The 17,632-nt window shown below is 42.9% G+C and overlaps 1 protein-coding gene across 3 annotated transcripts in view; it reads right to left on the bottom strand.

The window, feature by feature from the left end:
* LOC143039461 (uncharacterized) overlaps positions 1-12,069 on the bottom strand; it is a 206,591-nt gene extending 194,522 nt beyond the window's left edge. For all 3 annotated transcript variants that reach the window (XM_076209552.1, XM_076209553.1, XM_076209554.1), the window contains exon 1: positions 11,385-12,069. In XM_076209552.1, coding sequence (XP_076065667.1) covers positions 11,385-11,484 — 100 coding nt within the window. In that variant the 5' untranslated portion in view covers positions 11,485-12,069. The remainder of the gene's footprint in view (positions 1-11,384) is intronic.
* Between the last annotated feature and the right edge of the window lie 5,563 nt (positions 12,070-17,632).

Here is a 17,632-nt window from a genome sequence, read left to right as displayed (position 1 = left end):
ATGAAGAATTGTCACCCCATGAGATCCCACCTGAAGAACTGTCACCCCCAGGACGTCCGCATGAAGAATCGTCACCCCATGAGATCCCACCTGAAGAATTCTTACCCCAGTTCGCCGAATATCAACAATGGAATAAAGATTAGGTTAGGTTGAACGAGGGTTACGCTTTTTGTCATCAACTTGTACAAACGAAGAATCGTAAACCCAGGATGGCCCACAGGGGGGAACTGTCACCCTAGGATGGCCCACAGGGGGGGAATTGTCACTCTAGGATGGCCCACAGGGGGGAATTGTCACCCTAGGATGGCCCACAGGGATGAATTGTCACCCTAGGATGGCCCACAGGGAGGAATTGTCACCCTAGGATGGCCCACAGGGGGGAATTGTAATTGTCACCCTAGGATGGCCCACAGGGGAGGAATTGTCACACTAGGATGGCCCACAGGGGGGAATTGTCACCCTGTCGTCGAACCTTAGGGTGACTATTCTTCATGTGATCCCTACAACGCCTTCCACTCATTCCTGATACCAACATGGCTGGCTTACGGGCCGGACCTTTGGTCGTTGGCGGTTTCCTGAGGGCCGCGGCTCATGAGATTCGTGGCAACACATTGACTGGTTAGTGACTGCTTCCTTGTAGGACTATGGGTTCCTGGCATCAGTGACTGGGGCCTCACCCGCTGTCGTATTTATCTATCAACATGAAAATGATCAGGTTAACCGGAGAAGGAACTATATTGTGGGGTAAGTCAAATTTATGCTAACAAACTAAGAAAAAAACAATCAGGTGTCGAATGTGTGCAGTAGCGATCTTCATTATTGGGAACAACACACGCACACACACACACACACTATATATATATTATATGTATATATATATATATACATATATATATATATATATATATATATATATATATATATATATATATATTTAAGATTATTTCAGACAAATGAGAGAGAATGTGGGTGGGGAAGGGCAAAACGAAGATGTGTTAGGAATAGAGTTTATTGTCCTAACGTTGCGACCAACTTGGTCTTCTTCATAGGACTACACCATTACAGACGTATCACAATTATTATATTCGTTGTGAATTGGCGGGTTCCCTCTCAATACTAATATAATAATTGTGATCCGTCTGTAATGCTGTAGTCCTCTGAAGAAGACCAAGTTGGTCGCAACGTTAGGGCAATAAACTCTATTCCTAACACATCTTCGTTTGCCCTTCCCCACCCACATTCACTCTCATATATATATATATATTATATTTATATATATATATATACATATATATATATATATATATATATATATGCATATGCAAGCAATCACATCACGGTGATACGAAATTGCAAAATAACCACAGAAGAGAAACTTGTATATATATATATATATATATATATATATATATATATATATATATATATACATACATACACACACTACACATTTATAAGATACAGTTGTACCTTGAAATATTGTTACCACCTCACTGCACTGTGTGGTGTAATTGGCTTCGAGATCATGTATCTTGCAAAAACAATGTAATAATTCATCCTATGAAACATGAGTGATACAATAGCTCCTTACTCATTTCTATTTATGTTTCCAGGCGAGGGAACTACGACGTTAATTGTGCACATCAAGTGGAAATGGAGATTGCGAAGCTGTGCTGAGAGACGACGACGACGATGATGACGACAACGACGGCGTCGCCGCCCGTGCCATCACCGGAGACGCCCACATCTTCAAGCGATAACTGAATAGACAGAAACGAGGACCTGTAGCGAAGGATCTATCTTTCCCTATATCTATCCTTATACTCGAGGCCAAGAGGACTGGCGATGAGGATGTCGCAGTCCCGTCCGGATTCACGATATCGGGGTCAGTGGAATGCCCACGAGATTTCTTGGCCTCACTGGGTCGAACCTTGCCACGTAATTGCGTGGTTGTTTTCAAGTAGAAGGCTGTGCGACTACTTGGAGAAAGTCAGCAACCTGGTACACTGATGTGATTTTAGTAATCCCTCACATATGCACCAATGGAAGCCAGTGCTCTCTCTGGCGCGCGCGCGTATATGATTCACAATAGTCTTTGAATCACGTGTTGGATTCGTGATCGACAGCTATTTCCCTCCCGGAAGCGATCTCAGAGAACGTATATGACTGATCTATGGTTAATGCTGTGACCCTACACGTACACACACACCCGAACTCCCCGCCCACGAGAGTTGGAGCAACAACCAGCAGCGCAGCGATACTGAAATTATTTCAGTCATGGGCGGGATTCGAACCCGGACCTCCGTAGTGGCAGCCGGGAACTCTACCAACAGCGCCACGAGTTGTGGTGTGCGTGTGTGTGTGTGCATTTACCTAGTTGTATTTTGCGGAAAGGGGAGCTATGCTCGTGGTGTCCCGCCTTTGTATATCGCAATGTCTAGTTTGCTTTTAAACTCATGAATGGTTTCTGCGCACACTATTTCATTATCCAGTTTGTTCCAAGTGTCCACTACTCTATGTGGACAACTGTTTTTCTTCAGTTCTCTTCTAGAGCTATGTTTTTTTTATTTTCTTTGTGTGTGTGTGTGTGTGTGTGTGTGTGTGTGTGTGTGTGTGTGTGTGTGTGTGTGTGTGTGTGTGTGTGTGTGTGTGCGTGTGTCCCATCTCCCCGAGACACCCGCCTACTTCATGTTATGCTGACCAAGTGTGATGATCATGGGCTGTACCCCGACCTGACTATTGTCATCACGGACTACGCAACAAATGATGCTTATGCTGCGCCCGTGCAGCATTTCTCTCCATCTGAAAGAGAGCACTTGGAAGAAGCTTGAATGTCGTTTCAGGTGGACACTTTAACAAAATGCTAAAAGTTCACTATAAACCCACTATCGGAGAATAATAACGGAAGTACAGGGAAACTGTATATTTCGACTACTATATGTAGTCCTCTTCAGCAGAAAGAGGACTACATTCTGCTGAAGAGGACTACAGATAGTAGTCGAAATATACAGTTTCCCTGTACTTCCGTTATTATTTCTCCGATAGTGGGTTTATAGTGAACATTTAAATGTGTTATAATATACCAATTTCCAAAATGCTAAAAACAAATATTATGATTGACGAGGGTTAAGTTAAGTATAGGAAGCGTCCTTTTGGAGAAGCTACGTATAAGAATGAAGGAGACTGCAAGAGACCATAAGGCCTACACATGTATTCCATTTCAAATCTCCAAGTGTTGGCGAGCATAGCGGATGGCCTAGCCTTCATGCCAGTTGATGAAGAGACTGGCTCATTCCCTCATGGCAAATCCCACATGATCCAAGTCCGTAAACCAACCCTTAGCTACTTCGACAGCACCTGACGAGCCGATAACACCCTTGGTACTTCCGTGCGAATCCGACTTCTTCTAGTTCCCACCACCAGGATGGAGTGTCCACGATGTTACCCTTCAAGATATTGCAAGAATCGACCTTTGTGGCATGGGGCACGGGTCCCATCAGCTTGTTTGCCATAGCCAGTCTTCTCGACAGACAATAACATTCTACGGAAGATCAGGCTGTGGTCACCCCACAGAGGTATCCGGACGTAACCCCCCCCCCCAATACATACCAGTTTGGTTGCCACTTATGTCTGTAAATTCTTGTAATATGTACTTTCCTGAAGAGGGCTATATTTAGCAGCCGAAATATAAAAGTTACACTTTCTTCTAAAGTTTCCTTTTATTCCGACTGTAGGTTCTTCGTGATAATTATTTACAAATGTGCTACATTTTGTCTAAGTGATATTAGAGGGTGTTTTGTCTGGGAGAGGGGGGGGGGAGGGGTTTGTTCCCAAATAGATTTTGCAGAAACAGCGACGACGACCATCAAAGCAAAGAGTGGAGATTCTGCGGTTGCTTCTGGGACCCAGACTCTCCCAAAGTCCCTGAAACGAGTATGGCAAGTCACCAGACTGAATGTACACGATCATGTCCGAAACTTCATTTCCTATCGAGCAAAATCTATCTCGCTATCAGTCGAAACAAATATGGGTGTATTTTCCGATATTCCATCATGAACACCGATATACATTAGTATGAAAAATCACAAAAAGGAGCCACAAAATTTATTCGCCAATTATCCCAGTCAGGTCGGCAGGGAAGTACAGCAGCTGTCGCCAAACATAAGAACATAAGAATGAAGGAAACTGTAGGAGACCACAAGGCCTAAACTAGGCAGTTCCATGTCCATTACCCCCTCTCATCCCCATCCATAAAGTTGTCTAATCGTTTCTTAAAACAACCGATAGTTTCAGCGCTCACTTGTCCATTCGTTGACCCCTATTGGTCAACCCATTTGTGCCTATTTCCTTCTTAAATCTAAATTTGTCCAATTTAAACCCATTACTGCAAGCCCTCTCCTATTGCCTACATATGATGACCTTGTTTGCGTCACCCTTGTTAAAACCTTTCAGACATTTCCTTTCGATTTCAATTCGCCGTGAGGCTATTTGTTCATTACCGCGGGGTCCCCTCGGAGAATTAGAGGACAAATCATTCGTTCGATCGCTCCAGTGAACACTAATCCCTATCACTTGACAAATGGCTGTTAAATTGTGGTTTGTTTCACTCTCAGCTTGAAAAAACAACAGCTCCTGCTCCTAGTTTAAAAAAATGCAAAAGAATAAACAAACAAAAAATACACAAAGAAACACGTTACTAACTTTTAAAAATAAAGAAACAGGAACCGATAGAGTTTAGCACTCCGATCTTTTGGCACCTCCGTCATACAAAGAAAGTCCCTGGAGCAGAGTGGCACAATGCCATCTTCACTAAGGTCTCTCTCTCTCTCTCTCACACACACACACACACTAAAATTGTAGAAAGTGGGTTTCAGGTGAGGGGTGGTTTTCGAAACCTGAGCGACAAAAAAAAACAAGCCTCTCCCCATATATATATATATATATACAACACTGAATGGATCCCAGTGATTAGAGATACATTTCAACAACCACAATGCACTTTAATTCTAAGCCATCAAAGGCCATCATGCAGAAATTTAAATGTGGTACTGCCTAGGACTCGAACCCGGCATCCTCATGACAAGTGCGGCAATGACTTACCAACTAGGCTATCAAGATAGCATCAAAGTGCATTGTGGTTGTTTATATATATATATATATATATATATATATATATATACATACACACACACACACACACACACATTTTCTGGCGTTCGCGTTACGAGCCATCCATCTTTGCCCTAGGTGCTCGTCCTACCTGGCTAAGAACAGCCACTGGTAGTTCGCGGACTCGAATCCGGGTCAGCATCACACGAAGAGACAGAAACCAGCGGAGCATAATGGTTTAATCATAGTTCCAAATCTTTATACCGAAGATCAGGGAAGGAATCGGTGGGGGGGGGGGGCTATGCCACTTGGTTAGTTCGAGTGGTGGACAGGCGACACTGCTAGGCAATGGCAGACAATTGTGGTAACCCACACCCGATCACCGCATCGTCTTTCCCTTGTTCAAAGGAACGTTACCTCCCTCGGTCCTCCGCCGCTCTTCACACACGTTATTCTGGCCATCAACACCGGGGATGGCCACGGTGGAAGGCCTACCTAGCCTCGCCCAGACTGAAGGAGCCGCTTCTTGCAATTCGACATTTACGCCTGTCGTTCTAGTCAAAAGACAAACGATTCCATTCAGTTGGTTTGGTGGCCCTTGAGAGCCCATGGATGGATGGATGGATGGCTCCTTCTGTCAAGACATCCACATGTTTACCTGTGGTTTTATCCACCTGGAGTTGACCTCGACGAATGGAATAAACTTAGTAACCATGTAGTAAGCGCTGAAACTATCAGTTGTTTTAAGAAACGATTAGACAACTTTATGGATGGGAATGACAGGTGGTGATGGATACGGAGCTGCCTAGTGTAGGCCTTATGGTCTCTTGCTGTCTCCTTCATTTTTACGTTCTTGTGTAGTGAAATCTGTATTACATGTAACTTTTCCTTCTTTGCCAACGTTTGTCATTTGTAGTGGAATCTATACGTAATTCTAAGTTTGTAATTTGTCACTTATTTCAGGTGTAATGATCATCGTATCCCGAGAGAAATAATAAAGATCTGTTCCGAAGTCTCTCAAGTTCTTTAATTTCGTCACGTGATTCTATCAAATGTCTTCGTGGTAGGGGGGGGGGGCTAATAAGGGGGGTTGGGGGGGTCCTGGTTGCCCGGAGGACCCCCCCCCCAACCCCGACCTCCTCTGATCTTATCCTTCCAATTACTGTGGTTAGGTCATCGCAGGTCGAGGGGTCGTGAAGTTAGGTCAGGTTAGGTCAGGTAAAGCTGCACGTAAAGATGTTCCTATCTCTCTCGTACACACACACACACACAAACAGTACTGTAATTGTTATTAACACAATTACTATAATCATTTACTTCTCTTATTATCAACTGTTATCATCATTTGTGGAATATGATCACGCGATGAACGGCCACCCAGTATTTGACAGGGATTCCCCTGATGGGATATTCTGGGATGACCATTATCCAGGTGAAATGAGAAAACTGTAACTGACTTTCACCAGCGTTTCTAGCCTTGGGGACAGTATCGCGCCTAAGAGACAGTCATAGTTACTCAAAGTGCTGCAGGATAGACTGTAGAAGATGAACTTTTTTTTTTTTTTTTTTTTAGTGGATAAGTCTCTAATTATGAAAGAATGGTGTGTGACTCTGGTCCGTAGGGATATCATTGAAGTTCTTAAAACAATGACTGCATTCAATACGAGATTCGGTGGCTTTGCGTGAAAGTGCACAACCAAGTCAACTGAACCGTATTGGAACAAACACATGATTTGCATGACGACTATTCGTGCCTGTAAATCTTTTTAAATTTCCACCTTCAAGAATTCATGTGGCAAGGCATTTTTTACATATATAATTCTCTGGAAATTTGACACCAAGACACTACTGTCTATTAGAGAAATACAGCATAAATTTTATTTAGCAATACGGAGTAAAGTATATTTTGGTTCGTTATGCATATTATGTCTTTTCTTTTTCCGACTTTCCCATGATGAAAATGCGTAACACAAACGGATCTACCGGCTTTTCTTAATTATCTTGCTGTGTCTTGTTACATTGGTTCTGATCCCACGGCAGTGGGCAAGATGTAGGAATGACCCGTCATCCAGGAGGAGCCAAGAAAAGGGGGAGGGAGGGGTGGTGAAGAAATGGGTGGGAGTGGATTTATGCCTTTGACTTTGACCCTTTTAAGGGAGGGGGGAATGCCCTTGGTATATGTATGTATTCATTGACCGCTGGAGTGATGATTCTTGGAGAACACATTTAAGTGAAGCCACACTGGACCGTAAGAACTTAAAACACTATTTTGGTTTTGAAATTAATTTCAACTTTTGGTAACCAAGACACCCGTTCCACACTTTCAACATCAACTAGAGATCTTGTACATCTCCTTGGGAGCTTTCGGATCGCTGAGACACGAGATAATATTACTAAAAAGATTAGGAAATATTTACAGGAATACTATGCAAGGGTCCCTTTATCTTGTTCATGTGGATGCCAAAACTTTAATAATATTGTAATATAGTTTGCAGTTTCGTGTGTGTGCGTGCGTGTATACATATATATATATATATATATATATATATATATATATATATATATATATATATATATATATATATAAACACCCACACATACACATTATACTGTGGAATTGAAAACGACAGCATTTTTGCAGTTATTTAACTTTTTCCTGGTGTTTTCAATGTCTCTGACGACATTCTTTCTACATGTCTTACAGAAAACCTGCTCTCTTCTTTTCTTTTACCTATACTGTGTGTGTGTGTGTGTGTGAATGTGCCACGTAACAATAGATCGTGTGACAAATATATTCACCTATTTATTTACACCAATTCTTCAACTTCTCAGCTAAATTTGAATTCATACATCCTGGTACAACGGTGCTCGGACAAAAGGTCCCCGGACAAAAGGTCCTGAAATCTGCACCCCTGGGACAAAATGTCCCCAACGGCCTAGGTGGGTGGTCAAAATTTGTCAGATGTGTTTTACTTTATTCCTTTATATGTTTTTTGATGAATATTTGGTTTTTAACTATAGGCATACATTATAAGTTCAATAAAGCATAATATTATTGTGTGCTGTAATTGTACTCATAATTTGCGGAATGAACATTTAAAAAAAATGGACTGAAAATTGGCTAATGAATTTTAACAAGTAAATGCAAGGTAATGCACATAGGTAAAATTAACAATAAGTACGATTACAAGTTATTTTGGAAATTCGTTAACAAAAGTGAGTGGTGAATTTTTGGTTTTTAACTTGATTTTTTATTTTTTTTATAGGCATACAATATATGTCCCAAAATGTATAAACAGTTGATAAAAATCAATATTTGTTGAAAAAAATGGGGACCTTTTGTCCTAAATATCGGGGACATTTTGTCCTAGGGGTGCAGATTTCGGGACCTTTTGTCCGGGGACGTTTTGTCCTACATTCGGTACAACCACCACTCAACCAATTTTCTTCTCGAATGGGACTGAAACGACGGATTTTAATACACACACCTGCTTGTTCTGGTTTACGTATGACAAGCAGAACAAAATGTACACGGGAGGATCACCGGGTCGGTGGCACGCTCCATCTACGTGTTCAACACCTCCCACATCCCAAATGGAATGGAGAACGGATATTTGGGCCACGAAACTGCAACTTAGGACATTTGGGCCACTGTGACTAGGATATTTGGGACATGGGATAAAAAGTGGTTTGGTTTGGTTATGTTATGTTATGTTACAGGATCTGATTGGGACGGACGATAAACTAGAGCCAAAACACTTCATGACAGAGTACTTGCAAAAAGGCATAAAATACCCCAAAAACAGTAATAAAACACAAAAATAACAAATTTATATATAATATTTAGTAACATATTGAAAGGGGAAAAAATAGTTTGTGGCCCAAATGTCCACTTCCAGGTCGCCCCCGTGGCCCAAATGTCCTAGGTTGCAATTTCGTGGCCCAAATATCCTAGATTCCAATGGAATGACCATGGAATCAAATCCCAAATGCACTAGCTGGAACAGAACCCATGAAGGTTAACTGGAATACTACGGAGAGACCACAATCACCCGAGTTGATCGGGTCGACTAATGATCAGGTCTTTGCAGAGGACGTAGGACAAAACACCCCTAGGGCGGTTTCGTCCGGGAGGTGTTATGTCCGGTTACCTTTCCAGACTGTGCTTCGAGCGAGGCAGCCCCGGATTCCAAAAGCTTCCAGTGATAACGGCTCTTAGCTAAGGGTCTCCCGCCGGGAACACCTCGCCGTCTTTACCACCAAGCAATCAATATCATTCTGGCGACTGGCAGTTCCTAGGTTGAGGTCGTTACCGGGAACGGAGCTAACAACCGCCCCCCCCCCCACCACATCGGTATCGAAGACGTCACGGACTGAATAAAATCGCTTGGCGACACCCTAGAGGAGTACGAGTAGTCATCATTCTCTACACAGTTCTACCAATGCTTTCAACCCAACAGCACTATGTAACAATACATTCTGTGATATGCTGTGTGTGTGTGTGAGGAACATACGCCATGAGGCTCGTAAATGCAACATAAGTCGTTATCTTTACCCTATGCGCTTAAGACTGTTGGGGTCTGGTAACAGTGCGGGACTCGAACGTGCGACTAGGAGGAGAGACCCGCAACACACACACACACATTCTACGATAAACTATTTCACCCAGTCGGGAGGGGGTCCGCCCCGAGAGCCTCAATCGATCGCGTCTTCCGTCCTTGCCCCCCCCCCTCCCCCCGGGGGGGCCTTCAGGACGTCTCCCTTGCATGGATATTCCCTCAACCCAGAAAGAATAAGACCCGAGGAACACCTTCCCCCAAAAGACCGCGTGGGGGTGATACATACGTCACCCTCCCCCCGGGGTGACCCCAGACGATTTTTCTTACACCCCCAGGGATGGCGGGGGTGCTTTCCAGACAGGAACGCCTTCAGATTGATGTTGAAAACAAAACATTTTCGTCCCGAATGTTCTATTCAGTAAAGGGGGTTGGTAACCTTTTTTTCCAATAGTTTGTTGACCCTTCCATATAATACCATATATTCTCTCCCTCACGGTCCCCCAGGAGACTTTATCCAGACATAACTTCTCAAGTTTGTGAAAGGCTCAATGTACCGGTTTCTCTTCCATACTTGTAATCCAGGCCTTTTCATTCGTTTTTTTCAGGTGCGGATGGCGCCTGGCTTGTTGCCTGGGGCCCGGATCAATCAGGGCGACTCCCTTTAACCCAAGGTAAGGAATAAAATCGTCTGACGACATCCATAACCTGGCAAGTGGTGTGCGTTTTCGTGTAGCCCGGCATCACGCCCATGCAGGACTGTCTGGCGTCTACACTGCCTGTGCATGTATCCGAGACTGCGCGAGGGGTGGATAGTGTGTGCAGGTTGGAATGCGTGCGCGCGCGCGCAAGTTTCCCTGCGCAGACACAGGATAGAGTCACATGAGTGTGCAGGCCGGGCTGTCGAGGGTCCAGTGGCTGGGCTGGAATGGGCTGGGGGTGGGAACGCGCAAAGAGGGGCGAGGACGGGGGATTGGGGGCTAGGGGGGGGGGTTGCGTGTATGCGCTGCACGACAGGGTACCATGATAAGGCTGTTTAAGAATGTATAGGAGTGCAGGCTATGCAATACGTGGTTCGTCCAGCGCGTTGACTGCACGTCGTTGGGCGACCGACTTCACTCTCTTCCTAGTCGACGGGTGAGAGTACAGGCCTGGTAGCAAGAGACTGCAGACTGGCTATGTCTGCACTCTGCATATTTTGTGAGCTATTTGGACGTCAAGTTGCCATGCGCAGGTCTCATCTCTCCAGACATAAGCCATACGTCTCTTGTGAACTGTCCAGGCATAAGGCATACGGCTGTGTTGTGTGCAGGTTCCAGGCAAATGCATGATGGACGAGCGGAACTACAAACAAGGAGACTGCCGCTGTCCATCTACAAGTACAGACGTCACCAAAACTTCCCCTTCCCCCCCTCCCTCTCTCCCTCCTTCCTGAATCCAACCAAGCAAACAGAATACTTAAAACATATCATTTCTACAGTGCGGCCAGCAATTTCTCCAACAACGATGAAAACGAGGTTTTTACACCAGTGAAATTGCAACTGTAAATTATAATTTTACCCTTCATCAAATTCAAGATGGGTTGCAGGATTTTGGGGGAATTGCTGTGTATGGAGGTAGAAGGTGAAATAGAGAAACACCCAGACCACATTATTAAACCACCCTCCTGTTTTCCTCCTCTTCCTCCCCGATCCAAACCACTAACAACTAACTACTTACCGTTGCGTGCATCAGCTGGCTGCCACCCTACCACTAACACCACCACCACCACCACCACCACACACCCTCGCATCCCGCACGCACTGCCTAGCTGCTGCATGACGGTGGTGGTGGTAGAGGGGGTGGTGGTGGTGATGGCAGTGGTGATGAAGGAGGTGGGGGTGGTGGTAGTGGTGGTGGTGGTAGCAATGCAGGACTCCGTCAACACAGGTCATGTCGAATCATAAGAACGAATCCCAACCCTGCATTATCCCAACCCAATCGCCGACTGCAACTTGCTTCGATCTGTCTCGAGGTTGCAAATGCACTCTGTTCTTTCGCCCTCGTCCTGTACGTCGATGGCTCACGGAACGCGATGTTGGCTTGAATGTATTCCCAGCTGAACGTGTTGCTGTCACAATGCTTGTCTTGCTGCTGTTTGTAGAGTCGCAAGCACACACACAAACACACTCACTGTTGTTAAATTGTGATGTACACCACTTTGCCAGCGCTGGCCCTGAACTACACTTTCTTGATACCAAACCATTAACACTTAACACGAAACACTAACACATATTTAGCGGCCGACCTATGCAATTTGATTGCTGCAGCCGATTGGGATAACGTACATGAGGGAAATACGACTTTTACATGGCGGCGGTAAGGTACATCTGTGGATACGGCGGCCAGACTGCTTCTAGGCCCGTGTGTCTGTCAAGGCGCCGATACGAGTTGCCATGGGTCGCAACTTGACATAATTTGTGACAAGTTCCATTAGCTTTCCATAGGTAACGATTATCTGTAAACATATCATCATGTACTCCTTTATTGAATGTAAAAGTTATGTGTACCATGTCTACGATTTAATTGCATAAAAAAACAAACTAAAACGATCCTATGCATCTATCATGGAAGAGACGAGTCCATTCGCCAGACAGGGGACGACCCTCACCCTCTAGCTCACACCAGACGAACGCTAGTCATTCATGCTGAGGACGAAGTTGTTGGTTTTCCCTGCACAAAACCTTGATTTGCACCAAACTGTGAAAGATACACTTATGTCATATGCTCACAGGACACATTAAAGTGACCGTGGCTGTAGAGCAAAGCATCTACGAATAGAAAAGTCATAGATGTGGCCCACTCCCATCATTGCTGCTGCTGTTGCTGCTGTTGTTGTTGCTGCTGCTGCTGCTGCCGCCGTCGCCGCCGCCCGACAATCATGCAAGCTACCCCGGCCGTGCATTTTTATTGCACCGTCACCCAAGTGGCCACCCACCCACGCCCTTCACACAAATCCACCGTTTTCCTTCTAAAACGCCCGTCTTCCACCATCCACCCATTCCTGCTTCTCGTATGCAACATCTATCATCACCATTGTTGAGCTAGAAACGTATGTGCCTTCACGACTTCCGCCCCTCCCTACTGCCGAGATCCCAACCTCTTTCACCAGCCCAACTCTCGACCCCCGTCCCCCACCACCTCCTCCTGTGGTGTGGTGTGCATGTGTTCGTCTGTGCATGTTTTAAAAGTGTACAAGGGTGTGCACACGCACCAAAGGCGACTTCGGACCGGGGGTGACGTTGCAGTAAAGGAGGGAAAGGAAAATTATGTTTAGGTGCTTCAACTTCATCATATTCACCCAGGACTGAAGTCACACGAAAGGAATTAGACCAGCAGGCAAGGTAATTGGCAGATTTTTGTCAAGGTTGGGAAGAGCGAGAGAGCAGTCGCTGTGCAGAGAAGTCCTCAAGCAAGGAGATATTCCATTTTGAGCGGGACTGACTGTCGACTGGACGGCGGCGGCGGCGGCGGCGGCGGCGGCGGCGGCGACTCGTCGCTGTCTGGCCGGCCCGGGTCTCGGGTTTTTACGGAACAGTTGGTCTGAAGGTAATTGATGAATACAATAACTCCACCTGGGCAATCGATGCATTGTGGCTGCATAAATGTTGCACGCATCTCTGCGTGTGTATGCATATGAATATTGCATACATCATAGTTTTTTTTTCAGGTGCGTCGCCTTTCCCCCACGAAAAGGGATGGTGATTTATCATGAGTGAATTTCTTCGCTGTGATACACCCAGAGAGGGGAAGGGCGGGTCTGTCTTGCCTCTCCCCTCAAATTGACTGAACAACATAAAAATATTATAACAAGAAAATAAGCAGTGTTCAAAGGTACTGCAGAACCAATACTTTGAAACTTTTACCTGCATATATCATGCCTGTTGTTCACTCTTATGACTGGTCAAGTCTGCAATATCCACTGTACAGCACTCCTTCCTTTCGCCCCATTCCCTCTACTTTGCATTTGCAATCACCTCTGTCCTTCACCAATACATTCCCCTTATCACTGTTAAATTCCATGTTTTCTTAGGCAAGAATTGGTTTACAAATAGGGTGGTCGATGAATGGAATAAACTTAGTAACCACGTAGTAAGCGCTGAAACTATCAGTTGTTTTAAAAAACGATTAGACAACTTTATGGATGGGGACGACAGGTGGTGATGGATACGGAGCTGCCTAGTGTAGGCCTTATGGTCTTTTGCAGTCTCCTTTATTTCTTATGTTCTTATGTTCTTATGTAGCATCCTAGTTCTTTTTAGTCTTCTTTTTCCTACTTATGCAATGTTTAGGGACATTAGCAATATCCCATCCCTGAGGGCCAAGCCACCATTTTTTTTAATGACTGGAAAATAATCGCAAAAAAAAAAAAAAAAAATTGTCTCTTCTTTCTGTTGCCCTCTACCCACCACGTCTGTTTCACAAAAGAGTATAAGAATGAAGGAGACTGCCAGAGACCATAAGGCCTAAACTAAGCAGTTTCATGCCCATGACCACCTGTCATCCCCATCCATAAAGTTGTCTAACCCTCTTTTAAAACAACCGATAGTTTCAGCGCTCACTACATGGTTACTAAGTCTATTCTAGTTGTTGACCACTCTATTGGTAGATAAGTTCTTCCCTAATTCCTTCTTAAATCTAGATTTGTCCAATTTGAATCCATTACTGAGATTCCTGCCCTGTTGTCTTAATATGATGACCTTGTTTGCGCCACCCTTGTTAAAACCTTTGGTCCACTTGAACACCTCTAATAGATCACCCTGCGCTCTGAGTCTTCGGTACTATATTGTCAACAAAGATAGAAACGCTGATTAAGAAAACAACCCACGCATTCATACCATACAAAATTTGCCCCATTATCCATTTTCTCTTTCACAGTTTCTCTCTCTCTCTCTCTCTCTCTCTCTCTCTCTCTCTCTCTATATATATATATATATATATATATATATATATATATATATATATATATATATATATATATATATATATATATATTTTTTTTTTTTTCCTAAGGACTTTCATTTCCTTCACTCCATAAACAATTCTCAAGCAGTCTGTCTCCATAGGATTCTATCTTCTTCCCAACCCGAACACACACACACACACACACACACAGACCCACGCATACGCGCGCGCGCACACACACACACATTCATAGAAACACCACTAAACGAATGGCCGTTATCACTGACCAGCACAAAAGTGAAATTATATGAAAGGACTGTGAAAGACCGATGGGTCAAATATCTTGAAGAGACTAACATTTTGACGGACAGTCACTTTGGATTCAAATCTGGAAAGTCATGTGCGTCAAACCTTTTAAGCATTTACTCGAGAGTGATCGATGTGGAACAAAAGAGAGAGAAGGGTGAGTGTGCCTCGATCTAGAGAAGGCGTTTGATAAAGTACCTCACAATCGTCTTCCGTGGAAATTGGAGCATGTTGGAAAGCAACAAGACAAGGCAAACTACTCGAATGGATGAAATATTTTTTGAAGGAAATGTACATGATCACAGCAATAACATTTCAGGACAGAGAGCAGTGACTAGCGGAGTCCCACAAGGTTCAGTGACAGCTCCTATAGATATTTCTTACTTATATTAATGACATGATGGAAGGTACAGCAAGCTATGCAGACAAGTCTACTGCTTCCAGGATTCCAGGTATTTGGTGTTGCATTGTGACCAAAGAATGGAAACGCTGGCTATTGTTAAAAAAGGCCGAAAATAAATTTCTCCTACCTTTTCCTCTCCCCGAAATCTACTTCCACCCAACTATGCATATTTCTATTGCGCGCACATACATACACACACAAACACACACACACGAATACATACACACACGTCACCGTTGCTTACTGACGTATCAGTGTGATAATCGTCATCGCCATCACCACTACCGTCGCATTTACAATAGACATAATTATTTTTGTAAAAATTATATATTAAATACATAATAATTGCTGAAGAAAAGGGAAGAGAAGAAAAGAGAGGAGAAGGCAAAAGAGGAGAAGAGAAGAGAAGTGAAGAGAGGAGAAGAGAGAAGAGAAGCGTAGAGAAAACAAAGCAAGATACGAGAAAAGAAGAGAAGGCAAGAGAAGAGAAGAGAAGTGAAGGGAAGAGAGGAGAAGGGAAGAAAAGAGAACAGAAGAGAAGGCGAGAGGAGAAGAGAAAAAAACCCATTTAATCAGTAGTATATACTACGTGACCTATTTAGGGTGGCAAGAGAGAAAGAGAGAGAGAGAGAATCAATATCATAACAGAGAAAATGCAGCATTTGAGCATTATCTCTGTGAGAAAAGGGAAATAAAGTAGGAGGCTGCTGAATTTGGATGAGATGAATCATACCACATATGAGATGTAGGGTCCACCTTTATATATATATATATATATATATATACATATATATATATATATATATATATATATACACACACACATACATATACTATAATAAAGTAGTAGCCTCTGTCTGTCTGTCTGTTTGTTTGTTTATTTGTTTGTTTACGAACTCCTCCTAGGGTTTTGAAAATAGAACCCCATAACCATATATATTCTGCTACCCTACCACTCCAGGTACTTGGATAACTATATTTAATTAAAAAAAAAAAAAGTTATCTTGGTTAGGGTTAAGGGTTAAATTTAGGTGGTTTATGGTGAGGGAACACGCCACTATTGTAGTCCCCCCTTAAGTCGTGGAATTTTTTTTGTGACATAAGAATTAGTATGATTAAACAAACCACTGTTACTTGTATGTGTCCATAAATATTATTTATGTTTGTGTAATTAACGTTGCCACAAACCATGATAGCTTTTGTAAGAAGAAATCATGTAAATGTAAAATTATTGTAAAATTTCACCATATGTTAATATAATAGTTATTTTCATTCAATTTTATTGCGGGCGGAATTTGATTATTCACAAACTCCTAGGTTTTTGCAAATAAACCTCTATAACCATATATATTCTGAAGATAAATAAACTAGATGCATTTCTTCACCTTTTAGCTGTAGACATTTATTGTCAATTCACACACACACGCACGCAAAAGAATGTGTACATATGATATTTGTGTTTGTGTATACATGTATTTTCAAACTAGGGTTTCCCAACCTTCGGGTAGGGGGGCGCACACCTGGGAAGGGGAGTGTTTAAAGCTATATTTCATTTAAAAAAAATATTTTGGTTAGGGTTAAGGGTTAAAGTTAGGTGGGGTATGGTTAGGTTAGGGATTATTCACGAACTCGCACGTAATTTGGCTAGTGTATTATATATATATATATATATATATGCATATATATACATATATATATATATATACAGAAAAAATCACTTGAACTCGTGATTCTAGTATGCAGAAAAACCACTAGGAAAATAACAGAAATGAGACCGAGCACTTTCGTCTATTCAGACATTTTCAAGGTACGAATACAGAAAAAGAGAATATTACATATATACTCAGAGGGTAGGGTAGATCTCTCCCCATGACCTATGGGCTCAGAGTCCCGAGAGTTTGGTTTACAATTTTCTTAATAATAAATTCATCCAATCTGTACAGTCCATGACTTAGATTTAAATCATTAACAAATGTATCCTTGACCAAACTGGATTCTATGATATTTGTATTCAAGTAAGAATTACTACTAACAATTACTTAAGCTTCATCCCAATTTATACAATGGCTGAAATCCCTAAGATGAACAAATAACGCGTTGGACGTTTGACCACTTCTAACGCTATACTTGTGTTGTGTTAGGAGTAATTCTTATATGAATAGAAATATAATAGAATCCAGTCTGATCAAGGATACATTTGTTAATAATTTGAATCTAAGTCATGGACTGTACAGATTGGATGAATTTATTATTAAGAAAATTGTAAACCAAACTCTCGGGATTCTGAGCCCATAGGTCACGGGGAGAGATCTAC

The sequence above is a fragment of the Oratosquilla oratoria genome, chromosome 26 (assembly GCF_046742065.1).
Source record: "Oratosquilla oratoria isolate Oo_2021 chromosome 26, ASM4674206v1, whole genome shotgun sequence".
In the NCBI taxonomy this organism is placed as follows: domain Eukaryota; kingdom Metazoa; phylum Arthropoda; class Malacostraca; order Stomatopoda; family Squillidae; genus Oratosquilla; species Oratosquilla oratoria.
Note: the sequence above shows the minus strand (reverse complement) of the source record. Positions and strands in the feature narration are given on the sequence as shown.